The 25803-nt window shown below is 47.3% G+C and overlaps 1 protein-coding gene across 2 annotated transcripts in view; it reads right to left on the bottom strand.

Moving 5' to 3' along the window:
- Positions 1–25803, bottom strand: part of CTIF (cap binding complex dependent translation initiation factor) — a 230860-nt gene that overhangs the window by 37157 nt on the left and 167900 nt on the right. For both annotated transcript variants that reach the window (XM_082668483.1, XM_082668484.1), the window contains exon 9: positions 537–692. In XM_082668483.1, coding sequence (XP_082524609.1) covers positions 537–692 — 156 coding nt within the window. The remainder of the gene's footprint in view (positions 1–536; positions 693–25803) is intronic.

Here is a 25803-nt window from a genome sequence, read left to right as displayed (position 1 = left end):
CACTGGACACACCAATAGCTTCCACATTTGCCCTTCAATTCTACCCCTTGAGAGCCGCCAAGGGTGACCCTCCAAAGTGGGTTATGATACCTGGTAGGGCCATCACCCCACTGACTTCTTGCTTCTTAAAAGTTTCTTTATTATCCTTATTTATTTCTTTATCAGAGGAAATTTAGAAGCAAATAGTTTTTAAAATAAATAATTCAATGGTAAACCAATCCAGTCCAAAGATCTATTCACTCAATATTTTCTGTAGATCTCCCTTCTGTAGGCAGTGTTCTAGAGTATGAATGACCGCAGTCTGAGTTCATAATACTTTCCTTTGGGGGATTATTTCCTTTTACGTAAACTCAATAAATAAAAACCTGGGTAGAGTAAACAAAAGCACCGGGGAGTTCCGTTTCTCTTAACCAAATGATTGATCACTTTAAGTGGTACAAGCCTTGTGGCATTCCTGGCGCATCAGAGACGGAGATGCGCATCGTTAGCAGACAGGGCAGCGCCCACGCTCTCGGGCAGGGCCGGCAGAGACTTACCTCCCTGAGACAGGTGTAGATGGGGCAGACGAGCACGCGGAAGGGCTCGCCCGTGCTGCTGCGCATGGCGCCGAAGACCTCGCACAGGAAGGTGATGAACCCCAACCAGCGCTCCACATCCTGCTGCTGCAGCTCCTCCCGCACCGTGAAGTCCTTCTGCGGAGGCACAGGAGACCATGTCAGCTGCACGGGAGCTGGGAGGGGCCCGGGCGCCACCCCAGTCTGCCACTCCGCCTACTGGCTAAGGGCTAGGCCTAGGCAACTGGTAAACCCCATGATTTCCATGAGAAGGGCAGTGGGTGATCTGTGGCTGGAGCATGAATGCTGAGGACTCACTTGTGGGCAGAAAGACCACCTTGATCTTTAGCCACAGCACCTCTTCTTCAGTGTCCCCAGATTGGGGGGCGCTACAGACTTGCCTCACTGACCCAGATACTGAGGTGGAGGGAATGAGGTAAAGGGGGAGATGACACCTTTCCCAGTCATCACCTCCTCCATTCAACTCCCTGGGGCTAAACTATCTCCTTTGCTAACCTCCAAATCATGTCCCCACAGCAGTGAAGGGTAACCACACACCCAGCAATGGGCATCTGAGGTCCATCTTGGCCCCAGCACTGGGCTAGAGACACAGCTACAACCCGTGCCAGCAAGTGGCCCAGAGCATAGAAGGAAAACTAGAGGCATTCATTCACGCATTCATTCATCCTCCTTAAAAATACCATTGCCCCACTGTGTGCCAGGCACTGCTCTAGGAGGTAAGATAAGACATGTTCATTCATTTTAGTTCATTCAGTTATGAATGAACTAAAAGCCATTGGAGGGTTCCAGGTAAAGGAACTTTGGAGAACTCAGAGGTAGGAGTTATTCCTTTCAACTGGAAATTGGCATCTTGGAAGAGCTAGGATTCTGACCTGAGAAACTGGGGGAATTTCAGGTGGAGCAATGACCACAGGTGAGGCACCAGGAAGGTAACATGGAAGTTTGGGAACCAGGGAGGTCTTAGCCAACCTGTCCCCATTGTAGGTGGGTAGAGGGGAAAATGGGGTCAGGGCTGGGAAAGGAGGTTGGGGCTAGAGTGTGGATAATTGAAACCAGCCAAGGAGTCAGGTTCCATGTGATGGTTGGTAGGGAAGGTTTTGGGGGGTCATTGAAATGCCTTGGTCATACCTGTGCTCTTTTTTTTTGCGGTACGCGGGCCTCTCACTGTTGTGGCCTCTCCCGTTGGGAGCACAGGCTCCAGACGCGCAGGCTCAGTGGCCATGGCTCACGGGCCCAGCTGCTCCGTGGCATGTGGGATCTTCCCGGACCGGGGCACGAACCTGCGTCCCCTGCATCAGCAGGCGGACTCTCAACCACTGTGCCACCAGGGAAGCCCACCTGTGCTCTTTTGAAGGTTAATATGGCATAGGTGTGGAGACCAGAAAGGAGGCCACTGCAAAGGTCCAGACAGAATGAAATAAAAACCTGAACTCTCTGGCGACTGAAAGATTAGAATCTGTGGTAGATTAGGTTATGTTCAGAAGTTTCTTCCACCTTTCCCCTGGTCTTTGGGTTTGACCTTGTGACTTGCTTTGGCCAGTTCTGATCTTGGTCCTTAAGAGGCCTTAAGTATTTACGCTTACTCTCCTGTGCTGCTTCCATCATTGTGAGAAGGGGTGGCCACCATGGGGTGGCCCAATGGTCCCGGGAGGAGGATGAATTACTTTTCCTGCTGCCCCAGACCCTGCAGAGGGTGCTGTACTGTGGGCCTTGAAGTCATGAAACTTTGGGTAGTTCTATCCTCATTAACTTCTGTTTATCCCACTATATCTTTATGTGGTCAGAGCAGAGGCAGGCATTACCATTCCCATTTTAGAATGGGGGAACTGAGGTACAAGAGCTGAAAAGACTTGACCAAGGTCACCAGTACAAGAACTTGAATGAGAACCTAAGCCCTTCCATTGCTCTCTGCTCTGAGCCAAACGTTCTCAGCCCTGGTTGCTCACTGGAGTCACCTGGAGGAACTCTGAAGCTACTGATGCTTGGACTCCACCCAGAGAGGTTTGTGTCATTGGCCAGGGTGAGGCCAAGACACTGGTATATTTTCAAAGCTCCCCAGGTGACTCCAATGTGCAACCATGGTTGAGAACAACTCTAGACCTTTACAGAGTGCCAGCACGGGTGTTAAAATGGTGCCTCTGGGGCTTCCCTGGTGGCGCAGTGGTTGAGAGTCCGCCTGCCGATGCGGAGGATGCGGATTCGTGCCCCGGTCTGGGAAGATCCCACATGCCGCGGAGCGGCTGCGCCCGTGAGCCACGGCCGCTGAGCCTGCAGGTCCGGAGCCTGTGCTCCGCAACTGAAGAGGCCACACCACTGAGAGGCCCGCGTACCGCAAAAAAAAAAAAAAAAAAAATGGTGGCCCTGTATCAGTGCCTGAGACGCCCTTTCTCTGTCTCCCATAAAAATACCCATGAGAGTGGACATAAGCCCCCCAACACCGAGAAGGAAGATTACAGTTCACTGCAGACGCCTTACCATTGACTAAAATGCTGTCGTTGAGAAGTTCTGGGTGTCCAAAGACTCTTGGCCCCTACCCGTAAGACAAGGGTGAGATGGGGAGGGAGCTCGAGCTTGAGCCCTCCCTCTGCCTGCCGCTGGCTCGTGGGCAATGAGCCTGTAACTGTTAACAAGCCCCCGTGCCTGTGCACTACGGCAGCTCCCATCAGTACTGCTCTTATTCTAGTCATTGCAGATTCAGGGCAGAAAGAGGTGAAGTGGTCCCCTGCGTCCTCAGAGGCACAGTGTTCTCAGGCAAAGCCCTCTGGGAAGGAAAAGTCTCAGGGCAATGCAAACCAGGGACTGGAGTTTTTTTAAAAAAATGATTACATCTGATCAAAGAACTACAGCTTGACTCAGTTTCCTCCTGATAATCAGTGGCATTGAGAGAGGATTCTGTTTTGGGCTAGTAGAACTCACTAGAACACTGAAGGTCTGCTGAATATGGGATATTGAATTTGGGATGTGCACACGAAGCCACCAGCTTCAGGTCTGAGGGGAGACTCGACTATTACCTCAGTAGACACTGAGCAACTCTAAGGATGATCTGCACAGCTAACACCAAAACCAAACCCAGCCTTTCTCATTCAAGGGTCAGGGAGGAGCAAAGAACTATGGCATCTGTGGAAAAATCCTGCACCGCAGAACAGGGGAGCATTATCTCGAAGATCTCATGGAAATGCATAACTCTGAACATGTCAACTACAATAAAGCAAAGATAAACAAAAAACCCAACTACAGACATGTGGGATTGTATGTCTGTTAAGAACAACAACATAGATTCTGTGACATGGGATTAGTTAACAAAACCTTAGGTTGAGATGAAGTATGAGACTGGAAATGGGGATAGGAGAGAACCAAAGGAAGTCAGAAATCCACAGCAAAATGAAATGTGAATTGGAGGCAATAAAGGATAGAATGGATACTGCAGAAAAAGTGATACATGAGACAGACTTGGAAAATGACTAGCTGAAGACAAAGCCATAGATTAAAAAAAGAAAGAAGAAAAAGGATAGAGAAGACAGAGAGTGGACATGAATTATAGAGGTTTTCAAAAGGACATCAGAATACACAGAACAAAGGACCCGAGAGAGCAACTTAAAGTTGAAAACAAACAAAACAAAACAACAAAAAAAAGAGCTGACTCTTCAGGCAAAAAGGGTTCACAGTGTTCCAGAGCCCCACTATTTATACTTAGCAGGAGAATTTTCTTTTTTTTAATTTCAAGGAAAAGGAAAAATTCTAAAAACAGCTTTGAAGGAAAAAAACCCCCTAGGTTTCTTACAAAGGAACAAAAATATGGTTGGCCTTATACTTCTATAATTGATGTTAAAATTCAGAGACACTGAAGCAACATCATATGTTTGAGGTGAAAAGGACACACCTAGCTATGAGTGAAAGCAAGACAAAGACATTTTACACAAGCAGATTTTTTAAAAATCCCACCCACATGCTTATCTTTAAAAGAATTGCATGGTGCAGCTGCTATGGAAAATAGTATAGCGATTCCTCAAAAAATTAAAAATTAAATTATCAGTATGATCCAATAGTTCCACTTCTGGGGATATATACAAAAGAACTGAAAGCAGGATCTTGAAGGGATCTTTGCACACCCATGTTCAAAGGAGCACCGTTCATAATAGCCAAGAGGTGAAATCTACTCCAGTGTCCACTGACAGAGGAATGGATGAACAAAATGTAGTATATGCATGCAATGGAATATTGTTAAATCTTAGAATATTCTGATACATGCTGCAACGTGGGTGAACCCTAAGGACATCATGCTAGGTGAAGTAAACCAGTTGCAAAAAGGACATCAGGATACACAGAACAAAGGGATCGAGAGAATCATCATCGTACTGTATGATTCCACTTATATAGGTATCCAGTGTAGTCAGATTCATAGAAACAGAAAGTAGAATGATGGTCGCCAGAGGCTGAGGAGACAGGGCAATGAGTAGTTGTTTAATGGATTAGAATTTTGGTTTTATAAGATGAAAAAGTTTTGGAGATTGATTACATAACAATGTGACTATACTTAACATGCCTAAACTGTACACTTAGAAAATGGTTGAGATGAGAACTTTATGCTTTTTTAAAACACAATTAAAAATAACTTAAAAATCAAAAACTTTCTTGAATACATGCTCCAGCCAAAAACAATTTACTACTCAACTCTGAGAAAATCATGGTGTAGAAGGACCAGAAGTGAAAACTTGAAAGCAGGTAGATTTATGAAGTTAAATCAAAATAAGTAATTATAATTTTGGTTATAAGACTGAGTCAAAATCCAGAAATAATCCTCAAGAGAGAAGATATTTAATAAATAAATGTAATCTGAATAAGAATTTCATAGTAGTAGTAACCTAATAATCCAAGATTAAATTACTTAAGACTGATGAATACTGGTGGGAGAAGGAGAGAAGACTTGTAAGCACACAAAATTTCATAATTTAGACCATAAAGATTCGCAGGTTATTGCTTCTTTCTTAAGTTTGATAAATAGAGAAATAGACATTAAAGTGTGCTTTTAAAAATATTAAAACAAACAAAAAAAATATTAAAACACTAGCAGCCATTAATAGATATAAAAGAGATATGGGAACATATGTATATGTATAACTGATTCACTTTGTTATAAAGCAGAAACTAACACACCATTGTAAAGCAATTATACCCCAATAAAGATGTTAAAAAAAAAGTAAAACACAAGTAAAATCAAAGTAGTTTTCAAGATAACATTCATTAAGTAAAATAAAAATTATTGATATAGATAAAAATACAATCCATAATAGATAAAAATATACTGTATAGCACAGACTCAAACTACATAAAACAAAAGCTATTGAAACATAAGAAACAAACCTCATTATAAGCTGTGATTCTACTACATATGTCAGAATACAGAAACTGTACAGGTTACATACCTGGACTAAGAATTAAGAACAATTTTAAAAATAGCCAATTACTTGTTTAAAAGGCATTCTCCTAAAGAAAGATGGAAAGAAGATGTAATCAAATATACAATAATAGATTATTTAGGAAATAAAGAGCTGTAAAAACTTGTGTGATGTGGTCAAAGCTATAATGAAAGGTAAATTTATAGTCTTAACTATTTTGGCTATTTAAAAAGGAAGCAAAGGGACTTCCCTGGTGGAACAGTGGTTAAGAATCTGCCTTGTCCAATGGGACAAGGGTTCGAGCCCTGGTCTGGGAAGATCCCACATGCCATGGAGCAACTAAGCCCGTGCACCACAACTACTGAGCCTGTGCTCTAGAGCCCGCGAGCCACAACTACTGAGCCCACGCACCACAACTACTGAAGCCTGTGTGCCTAGAGCCCATGCTCCCCAACAAGAGACGCCACCGCAAGGAGAAGCCCGCGCACCGCAACGAACAGTAGCCCCTGCTCGCCGCAACTAGAGAAAGCCCGCACAGCAACGAAGACACAATGCAGCCATAAATAAATAAGTCTATTAAAAAAATAAAAAATAAAAAGGAAGCAAATATAACCTCTAAACTGACTACTGACTGCTTGAAACATGCCTCTAAAAAACTGAGATGTGCTGTCTGTGTAAAATAGACACTAGTTTTTAAAGACATAGTATGGAAAAAAGAATGTAAAATGTCTAATATTTTAGAAATACTAATTATATGTTGAAATTCTGAATATATCGGGTATAGTGCAATACAATATTAAATTTAAAAGTACATATGTGGGTCATGTTATACTTCTATTGAACAGTGTTAATCTGTATATTCAACTCAAAAAACTTAGAAAACCACCAATAACTAAGGAAATATGTGAAAGGACAAAATACAGAAATTAATTAATTAGAAAATAAAGAAAGGAAATTATATGTAAAAACAAGAAAGCAGAAATAGAAATAAAATTAGAAATATGATGCTCAACATTGCTAATTACTAGAGGAATGCAAATCAAAACTACAGTGAGGTATCGCCTCACACCAGTCAGAATGGCCATCGTCAAAAAGTCTACAAATAATACATGCTGGAGAGGGTGTGGAGAAAAAGGAGCCCTCCTACACTGCTGGTGGGAATGTAAATTGGCACATCCACTGTGGAGAACAGTATGGAGGTTCCTTAAAAAACTAAAAATAGAGCTACCATATGATCCAGCAATCCCACTCCTTGGCATATATTTGGAGAAAACTAGATATATGCACCCTAATGTTCATTGCAGCACTATTTACAATAGCCAAGATATGGAAGCAACCTAAATGTCCATCGACAGATGAATGGATAAAGAAGATGTGGTATATTTATACAATGGAATATTACTCAGCCATAAGAAAATGAAATAATGCCATTTGCAGCAACATGGATGGACCTAGAGATTATCATACGAAGTGAAGTAAGCCAGACAGAGAAAGACAAATATCATATGATATTGCTTATATGTGGAATCTAAAAAAAAAAAAAAAATTGATACAAATGAACTTATATACAAAACAGAAATAGACCCACAGACATAAGAAACTTATGGTTACCAAAAAGGAAAGGAGGGGTGGGATAAATTAGGAGTTTGGGATTAACATAAACACACTACTATATACAAAATAGATAACCAACAAGGACCTACTGTGTAACACAGGGAACTATACTCAGTATTTTATAATAACCCATAAGGGACAAGAATCTGAAAAAAAAAAAATATGTATAACTGAATCACTTTGTTGTACACCCGAAACTAACACAACATTGTAAATCAACTATACTTCAATAAAAAAAACTGCAATGACTAAAAAAAAAAAAAAATATGAACAATATATGTAAACAGATATGGAGTAGATTAAAAAGCACAATAAAAACTATTTACCACTCTATGATGATGATTTTGGAAAAAATGATGAAATATGTGCTTTTTTAGAAAATAAGTATCACCGAACTTCACTGAAAAAATAAATTAAAAGCCAGAAAAGATAGAAAATCATAAAATGAAAAGTTCTGAATTACATATTATAAGGAGGTCTCTAAACTTCTGACTCTTCTAGGTAAGTTGATTCACACTTTCAAAAAATTAGATATCTGCTCTGCTATGTAAACTGGTCCAGAACACAGAAAAAATAAGCTTTTCCTGTTCCTTATTACCAAAATCTCATAATGATAGTAAATTACAAATAAGGAAGTCTATGGGCTAATCTTTCTAATGTGAGTAGACATAAAAGTCCCAAATGAAATACTAACAGATACATTATAACCAAGTAGACTTTATCCCAGAAAGGCAAGGAGGATATAGTATCAGTACATCTATAAACATAATATCAATAGGCCTGATTAAAAAACAGCAGCAACATTCATGACCCTTGGAAGGAAAGAGGTACAATGATTGGATAAGATTATATATGTGAAAACCCCAAGAGAACTCTCTAATAAAGGTCAGAATTAACAAGAGAGTTTAGTAACTAATTAATAGTATTTAGGTGTAAACTTAATATACAAAAATCAACAGCTTTTCTATGACAGAATTAACCAGTGAGACATTTTAATGCACAAAAGCTCATTTAATAAGCAATAAAAGTTCTTAAATGACATTATTAAGAAATGTGCGATTTCTATGAAGAAAATTGCAAAACTGAACAGAGAAATTTAAGAGAAAGCCTTAAACAAGCGAAGAAACACATAATATTCCTTAATGGGTAGACAGCACTGAAAAGATGGTAATTTTCCTTGAAATAATTCACAAGTTTAACACCAATTTGTATGCCATATTCCAACGGGAATGTTTTGGAGGGAAAGGGGAAATGGAGACTTGAAAAAAACATTCTAAAAGTAATTTGAAAGAATAATAGGGAAACAGCTAAAAACAAAATAGAACAAAATTGGAAAGAGTTATATTACTTTCACCTATCCGAAAGCTTTAATAATTAAAAGGGTGTGGAACTGACATAAGAATGAATAGCTAGATCAGATAGCCTAGAAACAAATTTGGCATCCATAAGGGTTTATCACATGGCCCCTAGAGAACCACAAATCAGTAGCAAAGGAAGCATTATTCACTCAAGCAATGATGCAGGAACAGCTGTCTACGTCGGGATGGGTGTGGGGTGGAGTGGATAATTTAGAGTCTCCTTTCACACTGGCCCCTAAAATGAATTCCAGATGAAATAAAGAGGTAAATGTTAAAGAAAGAAAAAAAAAAAAAGGACAAACCATAAGAACTTGAAGAAAATTAAAGTATTTATCGAATTTCTGGATGGAGAAGGGCCTTCTAAATTAAAACAAGAGGAATGCATCAAAAATCGAAATATTATAAACACACTTAGAAGGCGATGGATACACCAGGAAAAATACCTGCAATCAATGTGACAAAAGGTAACGGTCTTAATATTTAAGTAGCTTGTTCAAATTGATATTAAAAGTACTAAATCCCTCATGGACAAAACGAGAAAGGGCATTAAAAGATAATTCATATGTGAAAACATAAATTATTGACAAATATATAAAAAGAAATTAAATCTCAGTAGCTATCAAAAGAATGAAAATATCATTTTTTTCCACCTTCTATGTTAACAAAGCTTAAAAACCAGTAACTGGGCTTCCCTGGTGGCGCAGTGGTTGAGAGTCCGCCTGCCGATGCAGAGGACACGGGCTCATGCCCTGGTCCGGGAAGATCCCACATGCCGCGGAGCGGCTGGGCCCGTGAGCCATGGCCGCTGAGCCTGCGCATCCGGAGCCTGTGCTCCACGACGGGAGAGGCCACAACAGTGAGAGGCCCGCATACAGCAAAAAAACCCACAAAAAACGCCCCCAGTAACTGTCACTGCTGGTAAAGATGAAGTAAGATAGGCACTCTCATAATATGGGCCATGTAAACTGGTATCACTTTCCTGAAAAAAATCTTAAAATAAGCCTTTGGGGACTTCCCTGGTGGCGCAGTGGTTAAGAATCCATCTGCCAATGCAGGGGACACGGGTTGGAGCCCTGGCCTGGGAAGATCCTACATGCTGCGGAGCAACTAAGCCCGTGTGCCACAACTACTGAGCCTGCGCTCTAGAGCCCGCAAGCCACAACTACTGGGTCCATGTGCCACAACTACTGAAGCCCGTGCGCCTAGAGCCTGTGCTCCGCAACAAGAGAAGCCACCGCAATGAGAAGCCCACTCACCACAACGAAGAGTAGCCCCCGCTCGCCACAACTAGAGAAAGCCCGTGCGCAGCAACGAAGACCCAATGCAGCCAAAAAAAAAGCCTTTCAAGTGTTCTTATTGTTTGATCCAGTAATTGCACTTTTGGATAATTATCATAAGGAAATAATTTAAAATAACAGGAAAAATAAGCTTAATACACACAAAAATTCAAAAACTTAAGCATCCAACAATAGGGGAATGATTAAGTAAATGATGATTCATGGACCCATTAAAAATACGTTTATGAGAAGTTTATAACAGCTTGGGAAAATGGCTGTGTAATGCTAAGTGAGAAAAACAAATGCAGGGACTTCCCTGATGGCGCAGTGGTTAAGAATCTGCCTGCCAATGCAGGGGACATGGGTTTGTGCCCTGGTCCGGGAAGATCCCACATGCCACGGAGCAACTAAGCCTGTGCTCCACAACTACTGAGCCTGCGTTCTAGAGCCCATGAGCCAGAACTACCGAGCCCGCGTGCCACAACTACTGAAGGCTGTGCACCTAGAGCCCGTGCTCCGTAACAAGAGAAGCCACCACAATGAGAAGCCCGCGTACCACAATGAAGAGTAGACCCCGCTCACTGCAACTAGAGAAAGCCCGAGCGCAGCAAAGAAGACCCAATACAGCCAAAAATAAATAAATAAATAAATATTTTAAAAAAAGAGAAAAGGAAAAGCAAACTTGCAAATATTATATAATCTCGCCCATGAATAAAAACAATTTTTTTTATATAAGGAAAAAGATGAGAAATATCCAAAGTGTTAACAGTAGTTGTTTCTCAATAGTGGAATTATGGATGACCTTTATTTCTTACATTTTATTATTTTCTGAATTTCCCCACTTTTCTGAGAACGTTTAGTTTTATAGTCAGAAAAACAGTTACTTAAAAAGAAACTGGCAGATCGTGACCCTTTTCCTTGATTTTTTTGATTAGGACATCGAAACTCTTGGAGTGACCTGCCAGCTAGTGGTGATTCTCACTACCAGGGTGGGGAAGTGGGCTGTGAACTTGCCCAGCCCAGAGGCCACCAAAAGCCAGCCTATGTGTCTCTTCTGGGCGCATACGTTGTAGGTTGCCAACTTCTCCCCTGGAACAAGGAGCTCTTTTTTGCCAACTGAAACCAGCCATCCCCTGGGTCTCCAGCTCTGCCTTCAACCTCAGCCTTTCGCGTCCAGAACCAGCAAGGGGCCTCAGATTGGTGGCAGCCATTTCAAAGACTGGTATTTGGCTCGAGGTTCTCATCTGACTGGCAGGCTCCCTCCCAGCAACCCCTAGTGCCTTTCCCCAAACTTTAAGGCTACCATTTAAGCCTCGTTTCCTGCCTAAAACTATTTATTGACGTACTGCTATTTCCTGCACCGGCCACATCAATAAGCCCTGAAAGCCATTCAGTGTCTCAGGTTTCTCAAGGCATTCTGGGAAATTCTTTCCTGCTCTGTATAACCACATGAACTCTGGCATGATAGAGTCCTGTGGTCAAGCCAAAAACAGCTGCATACAGGCAAAGGGGGAACCCCCCCACCGGGCGGCCAGTGGCTGCAGCAGGGAGATGGTGCCCTGAGAGACGGAAGGCATTAGGGCACAAGGATCTTAGTGTATTCTGAAGCTTCCTGAGGTAGATGGCAGCCCCACCAATCCCTGCAAACTCACCATCATTTCCTTCTCCTAAAACAAATGACCAAGGGAAATTTGCCCATCCACATTCTACATCCCTGGTGACTCTGGTTTGTTTCTGTGCAGAGAGGTAGCTGCTGCTGCGATGTCCCCAGTGCGGAGGAGAAAGTGCCCTTTTATTTACTGCTGGCAGGAAGTTTCTTTTTCCTTGAGAAGTCACGAGGAAACATGAGAGGGGTGGGTCCTGGGAGCTGGTGACAGCCCACCAGCAATGAGTTGATCCCAGTCCTTCCCCCAGGCCATTGGTTGGAGGGCTTAAAAAGAGTATTTGCCAGAATTCTTTACACTGGCAAGAGGATGGTTGTTTTCAAATAGAAGGTACTCTGTTTTTTATTCGGCGCAAACTTTCCCTTCCATCAGGTTTTTGCTCCCATGTTGGCTCCTCAGGGGGGCCTCCGCTGACTGCCTCTCTAAGATAGCAGCCCCCAGGGCTTATTGTCTGGCCCTGCTCTATTTTCCTCCTAGCCCTTATCATCTGTATCAGGTCCTGTATTTGTTGATGATCTGACCCTTCACTAGAAAGAAAGTTTCACTAGGTCTAGAGTCTTGTTGTCTTATCCATTGCCACGTCCCCTAGAATGGTACCTGGCTCATAGCAGGCATTTGGTGAACATGTGGGTAAAGATTCCATGCTAAGTGATCAGACAGCTCTTCTTTCAGAGGCCAACCTGTTCAGAGGGAACAGGCTGCCACCATTCTTTTCTTTTCTTTTTTTCTTTCCTGAGTTCTTTTTTTTTTTTTAATACATCTTTATTGGAGTATAATTGCTTTACAATGTTGTATTAGTTTCTGCCGTACAACAAAGTGAATAAGCTATATGCACACACATATCCCCATATCCCCTCCCTCTTGAGCCTCCCTCCCACCCTCCCTATCCCACCCCTCTAGGTGGTCACGAAGCACCGAGCTGATCTCCCCAGCAGCCTCCCACCAGCCATCCATTTTACATTTGGTAGTGCATGTATGTCAACGCTACTCTCTCACTACGTCCCAGCCTCCCCTTCCCCCGTGTCCTCAAGTCTGTTTTTAACATCTGCATCTTTATTCCTGCCCTGCCACTAGGTTCATCAGTACCATTTTTCTAGATTCTATATATATGTATTAGCATATGGTATTTGTTTTCCTCTTTCTGACTTACTTCACTCTGTATGAACAGACTCTAGGTCCATCCACCTCACTACAAATAACTCAATTTCATTTCTTTTTACGGCTGAGTAATATTCCATTGTGTATATGTGCCACATCTTCTTTATCCATTCGTCTGTCGATGGACACTTAGGTTGTTTCCATGTCCTGGCTATTGTAAATAGTGCTGCAATGAACATTGTGGTACACGTAACTTTTTGAATTATGGTTTTCTCCAAGTATATGCCCAGTAGTGGGATTGCTGGGTCATATGGTAGTTCTATTTTTAGTTTTTTAAGGAATCTTCATACTGTTCTCCATAGTGGCTGTATCAATTTACATTCCCACCAACAGTGCAAAGACGCTCAACATCACTAATCATTAGAGAAATGCAAATCAAAACCACAATGAGGTATCACCTCACACCAGTCAGAATGGCCATCATCAAAAAATCTAGAAACAATAAATGCTGGAGAGGGCGTGGAGAAAAGGAACCCTCCTACCGTTATTTTCTTAATTCAAGACTTGAGAGGACAGAGCCAGTACGTTTGCCAGGATCCACCTTTTCTTTCATTTGTGGCTGTTATTTCACTCCCCAGACGTATTCTTCCCAACTGCTCTGTGCCAGTCTGGTCCAGTCCATCTCGTAGTATTTGTTTCACTTTTGAGGGTAACATTTTTGTCACAGGGTGAGGTTTCTTTGCTTATTTGGGGCTTTTTTCCCCCCTTTCAAGGTTGCGTCAAGTAAGCCCATGCCATTCTGTAGAGTCGCCCTTTGCGCCGGGGTCACCTGTGGTTTTCACCTGGCTACTCCCCCGCCTTGGGTCTCCCCTTCAGTCACCTGGCCCCTTAGTGCTGCTTGCTACAGCCATCGAAGCCCACCTGCACACTCCCCTCCTCACTTCCCTCTCCCTCCTCTGTCCTCCTCTTTCAGCCCAGGGCCTGCTTGCCTGCCCCCAGTGGGTAGAAATAGGCCCTGGGTAGTTCCTGGGAAGTTCCTGTCCTGTTCAGTCATTATCATTTGGGGGGACCCCAGGGCAGAAGCTTCCACCTCACAGAAGGTGATATGGTCCTTTCTTGGCACCTGGTCACAGGGGCAGAGGCAGGGGCGCTCCCAGGCTGATGACTGGTCTGGACGGGAAACTGCAGACACTACGGCAGATCGATCTGCCCTGGCCTGAGAGAGAACCCCGAATGTGCCATTTCCTGTCCTTTCCTGGGACCTTTGGGCTCCATGAGACACCTCTGTACCCTTATGAAAGAAGGATTCAGGGATGTGAAGCTACCGTAAGTTAGTTTCTGTGACTTAGGACCAAAAAGAACTGATCAGAATGACAGTTGGCCCCTCCTCTGTGAGGGAAGAGTGGCTCCCAGCCAGGGGATGAAATGGGGCCGAGTGGGAGAGGAGGGTGGGCTGAGGCTGGGTGGGCATCCTTCCAGCAGAGCCTGGCATCAGGAGAGGAGGAGCGGGGAGAATGGGCTAGCTGGCCGGCACCTGTGTCTTGGACGGTCCTCCCTGGGTGGCAGCCCACGCCCTGCCTTTCGCACACGCACTTGGGGCAGCATGACGGAAGGATCGCCCAAGTCTTGGCATCACTCTGACTGGGTCAGACAGACCTCCTTGGCTTCAAAGAGTGACGTGTGCAATGGATGTGGCACACACAGTAGGTGTTTAACAAGTGGCAGAGAGACCTCCTGGTTATCGTAGCCTGAGTCATTCTGTCTACCAAAGCTGGCCCCAGACCTGGCCACCTTCTCCTTCTGGCAGGCTGTGTGTGCGGCCCCAGCCAGGGGGTGTATGGCCAGGCTGCACTCACAGCTGGCCATCACGGCCACATCTGTGTGGCCACAGCTGCCAGTCTTGGCTCAGTCCTGCTGGGCCCTGAGGCCTGGCCCTGGGGATTCAGCTGTACCTCTACTCTGGAACAGTGGGACTCTGACCTGCAGGTCACTTTGGCTTGGGCAATAGTTTGCAGCAGGCCTGCATCTTGTTTGCAGAAAGAAGGCACCCCAGAGGCCGGTGTGAGGATGAGACTACAGCTTCCGCCCTGGGACTGGTTCCTACTTTGGGTTCTGATGTCTACTGGGCCCTGCCTTTGGGCATGTCCTTACCCTTCGCACTCCAGGCTGGACCTTTCCCTGAGTAGCCTTGACCTCCACAGGCCACGGCCCAGACACCCAACCATATGATGCCAAAGCCCTTATCACTCCACTGCTTCCCTCTGTTCTGCCCTCAGACACTGTTAGATGGCATTCTTGGCTGGACAAACCCTCTCCAACTAGTTAGAGCACACAGGGCCTGAACTGGTTTATGTGGCAGGGGTGGAAGGGCGTGGTCCCCAAGAACATAGCTGGTCCACGGGGCTCAAACAATGACAGAGCTGGTCCTCCCTGCTCTTGCTTCTGCCTGTCTTAGCTTCGTGCATGTTGACCACTTTGTCTCCTGCCTGGGTCTCCCTTTGCAATGGCAAAGATGGCCACCAGTAGCTCCCAGTCTCTATCATGACCCCTCTTTCCTGTGTCCAACCCGCAAATCTCAGGGAAGGATTCTGATTGGCCCTGCTCGTCAGATGACCATCACTCAGACCAATCGCTGTGGATGTGGAGACGGGGTTCCCTGATTTGCCAGACCCAAGTCACGTGGCCAACTCTGTGGCTGGGCAAGGTGGGGCCCTGTGACAGATCCCCAGACCACAGACAGACAACAGCCGCCTACTGCAAACATAGACCCTGGCCTGGAACCATGAGCATGGCCGTCACCAGTGCCTGAAACTCTCCTGAGCATCACGTCAAATTCCCCATGTGCTGGTTGTGACTGCTGCCCTTTGAGTCCCACCCAAAAGAATAAAGAGAGAGTAACATTATTGGGATAATCTTGAATCTGTTCTAGTAAACACACATGAACGTCATGCCCCAAATGCTGGCCCTTTATTATTATTAATAAACAAAGCACTGGAGACTTTCTCTGTGACTGACGGACACCGAGGCTGAGAATGCGTTCTCCCTGGCATTTGGCTCCAGGTGAAGGGAATACACTGTGGCTGGGAACTGCCATCAGCCACTTCCAGTTTAATCTAGAATATTCTGGAGACATTTTTCAAGCTTCCCAGGGTGTGAGCAAAATCTGGGTTGGCAAAATCAGGTCAGGTAGGCTCAGCTCTGCTGATCCGTAGGAGGCGCGGGGTAGTGGCGCTGGGGTGCAGTGAAAAGAAGCTGAGAAGCTGGGCTGATTCAGTGGGAATTCTGTCTCGCACTTATGCAGGCATGAAGCCTCATTCTCAGGCGAGGGGGAGCCAGCACCTGCTGTGGCTGTGGCCTTGAAATGCCCTCAAAAGAGGCTGGAAGGAAAACTCTGAGCAGGAAGAGAAGGCCGGACTGCCTGACAGGACTACAGGTGGATGGGCAGGAATGCCTGCAAGCAGGGTGTCACAGGGTTCACCTGGCCTCAGGAAGACACCTCCAGGTACCACTTCCCGGGTACGGGTGAGTCAGAGCGCTTAAGTCCACAGACCTAGGGCAGCCCTCGGTAACCAGACACTCAGCAGACTCTTCAGTGCTGGCGCCCTGGCCTCCCCTGGCCTCGTCCATTTGCGTCCATTGCGGCCTGATGTTGTTCTAATAGTACCACCATACATTTACATAACACTTTTCTTTCCCAAGCACTTCCCACAAACATTGCCACCTCTGCCCTACACAGCATCTTACGCGGGAGGAAGAGATCCTGGGATCTGATCATCCTTCCAAGGCTGGTAGGGCTGGAACCCGGGTCTCTAGTTCTGCTTCTGCTGTTCTTTCCCCCCCAAAGGCATCCTGTGTGAAAAGACCCACTTGTACATAGGACAGCTGCCTGCCTCTGCCCTGCACTTCCCTGCAGGTCCCCCCGGATGACAGGGCCCAGCTGTTGACTCTGCAGAACTGGGATTCCTCCCCGCCCGGCTGCTGTCCTGCCCAGAGAGTGGCCATGGGCTTGGAGGCAGGTATGCACCAGGGTCTGGCCGCGGCCCAGGTAGGTCTCATCCGTTATGCAGAGCTCTGTGTGGCGAGGGTGGGGAGTGGGCTGGGGGCATGCTCACCAAGGCCTCAGCTTGAGGAACTGCAAAATAAAGGGCAACGAGTCTAGTTTGGGCAGGGCACCGTGTGACTATCAGGCCGGTCTGTGAAAAATCTGCCTCAGTGTCCTCATCTGTCAAATGGAAAGAGACTATGTGATCTGCACGGGGTCAATGGGGTGATGGAGTGATGAAACAGATGTGAAAACCCAGAGGAAAAGCCGTGAGTCCCCTAAATAGAACAGGGCAATGCCCACAGCCTGAAATTTGAGAAACTAGGCACACAGGGGACACATGTTTTGTCCAGGGTTTTCTGTGGGAGGAAAGTGGGAGCTGGGGCCAGAGCCCAGCTTATCAGCTTTCTGGAGATTCCTAGAGTCTGCTCCCAGAGTTTCTGCCCAGACCAGGTTCTACCCGAAGAGTCAGGCCACCTCGTCCGGGCAGAAACGCTGTCCGGGATCCCACTGTTCAGTGCCAGGCCCACAGGCCACGCTCTGGAAGCAACTGGAAGCTGAAGACTTGTGAAATCCTGCTTTCAGTGAGAAGCCACATTACTTCTGAAACTGTCTGGAAGGCTAGCGATAAAAATAGATGATCACACAGGCATTATTACACTATTTATAGAATTCGAGAAAACCCCTTGAATTGCTCACGAAAAGATTTGGCCTATAATGGGGATTCCAGAATGACTCAGCCTGAAGCCCAAATCCACCCGCGACTTTGAACTTGGCCACAGATGAAGTCTTCGAAAGTCACATTAACATTTACGGGGCATTATCCCTCAGGGAAGCTGTGATGGTTGGGGGGGCACACATCTTTTATCAATCTGTATCCCAAAATGTTTACCAGACGACAGTTAAGCAACAGCTATAGGTGGGGCACGCAGCGAGAGCTGGGGCAGAGGAGAAGGCCTTGAGGTGCAGTGGGCTCAGGGAAGGCCAAAATTTGCATCTGTGAAAGGGGGATCCTGGCTCCTGCCCTACCTCTGGAGACTGTATGGAGATACGGATGTGGAAGCGATCGTCATGCCTGGTATCTTTCGCAAAGATGTGGATGGAAGCTGTTGGATGGAAGCTGTTTGCATCGGGCTCTGTCTGAACAGGCCCACTGTTGCAACATGCCATTCCCTTTGGTCCTACCCATCTGGACTTGATGTCTGCTCTGTGCTCAGCGCTGCAGGGGTCGGGGTGGCCCCAAAGGAAGCACTCAGGCTCTCTCGATGAGCCGAGAGCTCCAGGCCGCAGACCAGATGGGGCCTCGTGTGTTCCAAGGAGCCTCGGGCCAACTCCGGGGGTGGGTGACGGGGGTCGGGTGGGCAGGCTCTGAACGCCTTGGTTTCAGGCAGAGCCCCTCCACTGGATCTGTTTCACATGGTGGAGGATATGCCCGAAATCGAGTTTGGAAAAAATAACTCTGCTGCTAAAAATGTTTGAAAACCACTGGTGTGTCAAGAGTACGCACCATGGCCTCTAAGCCAGACAGGCCTGGATCATCAGACTCCTACCCGGCCCTCAGACCTCGGCAAACCCCAAGACCTCCCACAGTCTCACATTCTCCAAGCGGGAAAGGGTAACAGGGCTAGACACAGCAAGAATGAAAACTGCCTGGCCAGGGAGAGACTCAGTGGGTGACGGGCCCTTCCTCGCTTCCTTGGCCTTCCCCAGTTAGGGCCCAAGGACCTCCATGGCAGGTGTGATCCGTCTGAATTCCCACCCCTTGGCCACCCTAGAAAGGGAAGTTTCCTAGGGAAAATGGCAGATGCTAAGATGGGAAGCTCATCCTGCCCTTATTCATGTTTCCATTCATTTTAAGGTGGATGGAGGGAAGGAATGATTCCTCATCAATACGGGATCCAACATGACCCAAGACAGAAGAGGGACCTCTGAGACCAGAAGGGGTATGTTATCCTTACTAAGAAATCATCTAGTGGGAAGACCAGAAGACTTGCCATTTTGGGGCTATGTGTCTTTGGGCAAGTTATTCACCCATTGGGCCTCAGTTTGGTCATCCTCAAAATGAAGCCAAGTATACTTGACCATCAGGCCCCTGAGTGGTGGTGAAGATTGAATAAGGCAATGGGCACGCAAGCACCTGGCGAGCCAAGAGTGCTCTACAAGACTGGGTGGTTGGTCCTCATGGATGGACCAGCCATGGTCCACCAGCCCCTTAAAGTCCATCTTGGTCCTGACCTTGCACAAGGTAGTTGGCTCAACAGACCCTTCCCGAATTGATGCACGTGATCAAGAGCTGCTGGCCACCATGGTCACTTCCCCACCTGTGGTCTTGCTGACCAGGCGCCTCCTGTCAAGCCACACGCTGGATGGTGGAGGAGGCGCCATGTGCTAGAGTGGGCTTTGCCTAATCTCAGCACACTTGACATTCCGGACTGGATTCTTCTTTTTTGCAGGGGGTATCTTGTGCATCGTAGGTCTCTACCCACTCGAGGCCGGTCGCACTCCCCACCCTCGCTCATAGCTGTAGAAACCAAAAATATTTCAACATTTCCAAACGTCTGCTGGGGGCAAAATCACCCCCAGCTGAGAGCCACTGCCTGGAGCGATCCCTTGCACACTCCTGCCCCCACTGGGGCAACTTATTAGGAAGATGCAGAGGTCCTTGAATAACACTGGGAAACAAAGCAGGGAGGGGTTCCATCTAGTGTAAGGCCTGTGAGGGGGCACCCCTGCAGCTGTCTTTAGAAACCTTCTAGGGGCTGCATAGGACACACACCCGCGCGCCAAGCAGCTACTTCACTGGGCTCAGAACAGAGCTGGCGCTAACTCAGCAGACACCGCAGCGGCGTGTATAACCTGCCCCTGCACCCAGTCCGCAGACTGTGGCCATGTCCCCTCTTGCGGATTATAGATACAGAATGATGGTTTAAAGAAAAGCATGGGGGGTTCAAAACCCCAAGAGGGTAAAAATAAAGCTTGGGCTCTGGCACTGACAGCTCTGTGCTTGGGTTGTGATGTCAGCTCTGTGAGCAAATTACCTTTCATCAGTCTGACTGTATTTTTAAATGTGAACAGCTTGGCACACTTAACACTACTTATTTGGGGGTGCCTTGGACAACAGATAATTCAACTGCGTTTACCAGATGACACTGACAAATATTTCCCACGCCTGTGTCCCCAGATAAAAATAACGCCAGCTTGCTCACAGGTCTGCAGAAAGAAAGGGCAGGAAGTCGGCGGTACCAGTCGTGTCTGGCACCTCCTCCCCGCCGCGCCGGCCCTTGGTGGTGCTGGCTCTGCTGCAGGCAGAGGCAGGGTTACCCAGGTGACATGTGATGTTCTGACTGTGTGAGAGGAGTGCAGAGGGCCTGGTGTTGTGTCCCTTCTCAGGCCACCGGCTCTGCCCGCCATAGAAGGCTGTGCTTCCTTAGCAAACATCCAAGGAGAGTGCAGAGAGCATTGTGTGAGCTTGGGCAATCACCTGGCCTTGCTGAGCCCCATCTGGAGAATGGGTTCATACAACATGCCCTACTACCTGTCATAGATACTGTGAGATCCAGATGCCTGAATCCTGTCCCATAGGGTAGAGGACGGCTGCAGACCTAGAAGCATGGGCCTCTGTGGAGTGAGCCCTTACAGCATTTCCCCTGCAACCAGCATGCACGGTGCCTGCGGGCGCCCCATCCACACTGCACCTTTAGGATAAGACTTTGTTTCTCCAGCAATGCCCCAGTCAAACCACAGGGTAAAACATTAACTACAAATCACGCTGGCACAGTTCAACTGATCAGAAACGTGCCCTTCTATGAGAAGAACCAGACTTAAGACAGGTGGGATCTGAAGGGAAGAAAACTAAGGATAGTTTAGAAAATCAGGGGTAGTACCATGGGAAATCAGCTATAGGGTGACTGATCACAGGAGGCCCTGGAGTCTATGGGGGGCTTTGACAAGGATGTCGGCGACCCAGGCCAGGAAGGCTGTGGGTGCAGGCCGCTGACATGGCCCTTTTTACTCTGGGCTGGGCACATCTGACTCCAGCTGTCAGAGGAAAGCTTGGACAGTGTACAGGATGGCCCTAAGGAAGCTGTAGGTCTCTAACTCAGAATTCCCATTGCAAAAGTATCTCGAGAGCACTTACGAATATTCCAGAAGCCACGAGTACGTAAGAGAGGTTAGCCTGTTCTAATTCTAGGTCCTGCTCCCCAGTCAGCCTCGGGGTGGCTGCGGGGTACACATGTCCAAGTGTGCAGGGCAGGATACATGGGCATCACTGCAAGGTCAGATATGGTCGCTTCCTTAGGATAATGTTCACGTTGATAAGCTGCTTTCTGTTCTAACCACCTCCAGCAAGTCCCCTCTTCCTGTGCATAAACCCTCACTGATCCAAAGGCTAAAAAAAAAAGGCTGAGTGTGGAAATGTTTGCCATTTTCAAAAGTGGTCCCTCAGTAGGTGTTTCCGTCCTCTGCCCTAAGCCTGCCATTCCAGCACCAGCGCGTGAAAGATGGTGCCAGGCTTAGTTCTGTGGATGGCAAAGAAGTTGTCTTTCCCAAGGCATGGATGGTTAAGGTTCCTTCCTTTTGGGGGTAAAATAATTCCATTTTCCATAAGCATTAAACTCTTACACAAAGAGAGAGGGTCTGAAGTTCTTCCGCACATAGAATTCTGAGTCATCAAGCAAGTGACAAAAAAGGAGGGGTGCATACTCAAGTGCGGAACCCCATTCTGGGGATCCAGAGGAAGGCGATCTGGTCATACCCCCCAGCTTAGTAAGCTCCTGGGGAAAATGCAACCCACATGTTTGAAAGAGTTCAGAGAATACAAGCACCTCTTTATAAGCCATTTTAAGAAACTTAAATAAATAAATAAAACTAAGAAGTGATTTTTTTCCTCCCAACAAACATCTTCATTAAACGGAAGAATTCACTGCAAGCTTCTTTTAATCTGGGGAGTCCTTACAACAATCCTGGCTGAATGAAAAGGTGATATACAGGCTCGCGTCTGTGGTGGCCTATGAGACGGCCCATTTCTCACCAACTGCAAGTTATTATATTATAACCCAAGGGATTTGAAGACCTTGGAGAAATGAGGTTGGGGAAGAAGCAAAGGCCCACAGGGATGCTGGCAGAGAATGGCGATTACCCAGGCACTTAGGGCAGCAGATGGGCCTCCCTCCAGCACCTAAGTCCTGGTTGGATATGCCATCCTTCAAGGAGAAGGCAACCTTACAGCCTGAGGATCAAAATACCTGGCTTGGAGTAATGCCAATTGCTTCCAAAACATGGCTTCTTCCTAACGTGAAAGTAACATCAGGTAAAGCCAACACAGGAAGTGAAGGCAAAACTAACCACTTGTCAGGCTTCCCTGGTGGCGCAGTGGTTGAGAGTCCGCCTGCCGATGCAGGGGACACGGGTTCGTGCCCTGGTCCGGGAAGATCCCACATGCCGCGGAGTAGCTGGGCCCGTGAGCCATGGCCGCTGGGCCTGCGCGTCCGGAGCCTGTGCTCCTCAATGGGAGAGGCCACAACAGTGAGAGGCCCGCGTACCGCAAAAAAAAAAAAACCCAAAACAAAAAACTAACCATTTGTGATTTCTGTGGTCTCTGTCATGGATCCCCACATAGGACTCTTAGAGTCTACAACCATCCATCCCTCCCTCCATCCCTCCCTCCCTCCCTTCTCCCCTCCCTCTCTCCCTCCCTCCACCCCTCCCTCCACAGGTGTTTGCGGGCCTGTTTTCTGGCAGATACTGTCTCTCCCGCAGTGTACTCAGGGGGCCTGGGGGAAGGGATGTCTTAAGCTGCGTTCTGAGATCTACTGAACAATCAGGAAAACCTACAGAGTTCTGACAAACTCTGGGTCTGACAGGCATCTCCAGAGGGCATCTGCTTCAATCCCACCTGCTTTCAATCATCCTAGGTGGTTTGTAAAGCTGTCCTATTTTTAAAGCTATTCTGGGAAGAATGTCCCCAAACTTCCCTTTGCTTCCAAGTTTTCTCTCTACCCACTACCCCAAGCAGTTGACTACTGAAAAGTCAGCCCCCTGGCTATGCCAGAGTCCTCATCTCTGGAACCACCCGCCAAAGCTCACCCCTGCTGGTCTAAGGCTCTTCCCCCACTTGCGGAGGCCTGTTTGGGGAGCCTGCATTTGCTGGGTGGGAGTTTAGCTGATGCCTTAGCTCTGGCTCTTCCCGCCTGTTCCGCCTTTCCATCAGTCTGTGCTAGAATGCTGGCTGATTCCTTGCCCGACATGACTTTAGACTGTTTACAAGCTCACTCTGGCCTTCAGCTTTGTGCCGGGCTGGGAGGAATGAATCTGTTGAGGGAGCAGCAAAAAATAAGAGCAGGGACTTCCCTGGTGGCGCAGTGGTTAAGAATCCGCCTGCCAATGCAGGGGACACGGGTTTGAGCCCTGGTCAGGGAAGATCCCACATGCCGCGGAGCAACTAAGCCCGTGTGCCACAACTACTGAGCCTGTGCTCTAGAGCCCGCGAGCCACAACTACTGAAGCCCGCACGCCTAGAGCCCATGCTCCGCAACAACAGAAGCCACCACAATGAGAAGCCCTCACACTGCAACCAAGAGTAGCCCCTGCAACTAGAGAAAACCCGTGCACAGCCACAAAGACCAAACGCAGCCCAAACTGAATAAATAAATAAGTAAATTTATAAAAAAAAAATGCAGCATATTTTAAAAAAACAAATGAGAGCAGTACTGTCCGTGTATCTCTATGAGGAAGGAGTGGGGAGCAGAAGCTGAGCTATAGGGGTTAGAGCGGGCACCCCAGTGGTACTTCTGTGGGGGGCTGAAAGTCATCCTTTGGCCCCTAGTCAGTAGGCCCAAAGGATTCGGAGGTGGTACAGATGGTGATGGTGATGAAATCTTCCACAGAGCAGGAGAGAAGGTAATAGGAGCAGAGGGGGACCCCCAACTCAATTGTGCTCCACTTCTGGTGTCCCACTGCCAGTCCTGTGCAGGCATGGGTGGCTGGGAGACCCTCTGAGGCTTCTTATCTGTGAGGCTGGGCTCCGCCCTCACAGTTCCTGCAAGGGGGGCATTGGCTGTCCTGCAATCAGGCTCCTCCTAGAAACCCTTCCCCGTTTTCCTGGGGAAGTGACTGGACCTAATGGCACTCTGATCTAATAAAATTGGGGCAGGCTGACTTTTTTGGTTGGTTTCTGTTTTTTTGTTTCTGTTTTTATTTTTTGGCAGCGCCGTGCTGCACGTGGGATCTTAGTTCCCCGACCAGGGATCAAACGCGTGCCCCTTGCATTGGAAGCACGGAGTCTTAACCACTGGACCTCCAGGGAAGTCCCCAGGCTGACAGTTTGAACTTCTCCATTATTCCTGCTTAGGCATTTACATGGTGACCTCAAAGAAGTATTTGGGAGTGATTTTTAGGGAAAACTAGATCATTGAAGAGGAACTTCAGCCAGGCTAATGGTTAACAAGAAAAAGGGGAGGGAAGGGGTACGTAAGCAGCCCACTGGAGTCTGTGCCACGCAGTATGCCACCCTCCTCCAAGGTATTCTGTTTACTGAGAGATCGTCGAGGAGGCAGGAAACATTTTGTCAGAAATACCACGCACAAAATATAGTGGGCGCTAAATACTTAATCTTATTGGCACCACCTACAGAAGCCGGAGTTGTGGATGGCTGTGGGGAAAAGGTCTGAGTTATATAAAGCCGCAGGGAGCAAAGATAGCCCTAGGCGCCCATCCCAGGCTCTCTGTCAGTTTTCCGGAAGCTGAAATTTAAGCCTCACCAAGGAACGAAATGCTAAAATGACACCGTTTTCCCATGAAATGTCAAGAGGTTCAGAGGTGATGGGGCTGCAGCCTGCCCCTCCCTGTTTCTCCGTCGCAGAAGCCTCCTCATTTACAAGCATAATTAATTGCGTCCTGGTGCCCTGCTAGCCTGGGAGAGGATCCTGGGGAGAGGTGCAGGGGCCCAGCCTGCCACGCTATGGGGGTAGCTAGCCCATTAGTCATCGGCCACCCATTCATGACTCTGGATAATTAAAAACACAGGTTCTGCTCTAAAGCAAGTGGCCTTTTAAACCATTTATCTTCATTATCTTAAGATTTCATCCAGTCTCGTGGTTTCAGATGCCACTGAATGGCTCTCAGAGGCTTATTGCTGTCCAGATCGCTGTACCTAGGACTCCAGCCACCCACTCCACACGACCACTGTCTGTTATGCGTTTCAAACGTGCTGGGCCTAACAGCGCACTCCCGGTCCGTCCTCCACACGCTGCTCCCACGTGATCATTCCCATCTCAGTGAGTAGCCACCCCCTCTTCCAGTTGCCCAGGCCCCAAACCTTGGATCATCCTTGACGCCAACATTTTCTCTTGCACCCACATTCAGTCCTTCAGTGAATCCCGTTAGCTCTTCTTTCACATTTGCTCCAGATTCTGCCCTGTCTCTTCCTACAGCCTCTTCCTAAAGCCTTCAAGCTGGCCTCCCTGGGTCTACCTCACCCTTTCGGGCTACTTGCAGCCTGGCAGCCTGAGTGGCCCCATTAAAATCTAAGCCAGATCTTGTACTTCCTGTGCAAAACCCTCTGAGGTGTCCCATCCCACTCAGGGTAGATGCGACGTCCTCACGACAGCCTGCAGATCCGGCACAAGGTGGGCCCTGCCATGGCTCTGACCTGATGTCCTCCCACAATCCCTCCCTCCACCCACCCCGCCAGCTCCCCGGCCCCCGCCCCACCCCTGACCCCTGGGCCCCATGGGGTAGGTACACTCTGGCCTCAGGGCCTTTGCACTGCTGTTTCCCT

The sequence above is a fragment of the Grampus griseus genome (genome assembly GCF_964374135.1).
Source record: "Grampus griseus genome assembly, chromosome: 12".
Classification (NCBI taxonomy): domain Eukaryota; kingdom Metazoa; phylum Chordata; class Mammalia; order Artiodactyla; family Delphinidae; genus Grampus; species Grampus griseus.
This window is presented reverse-complemented; position numbering and strand designations above follow the sequence as displayed.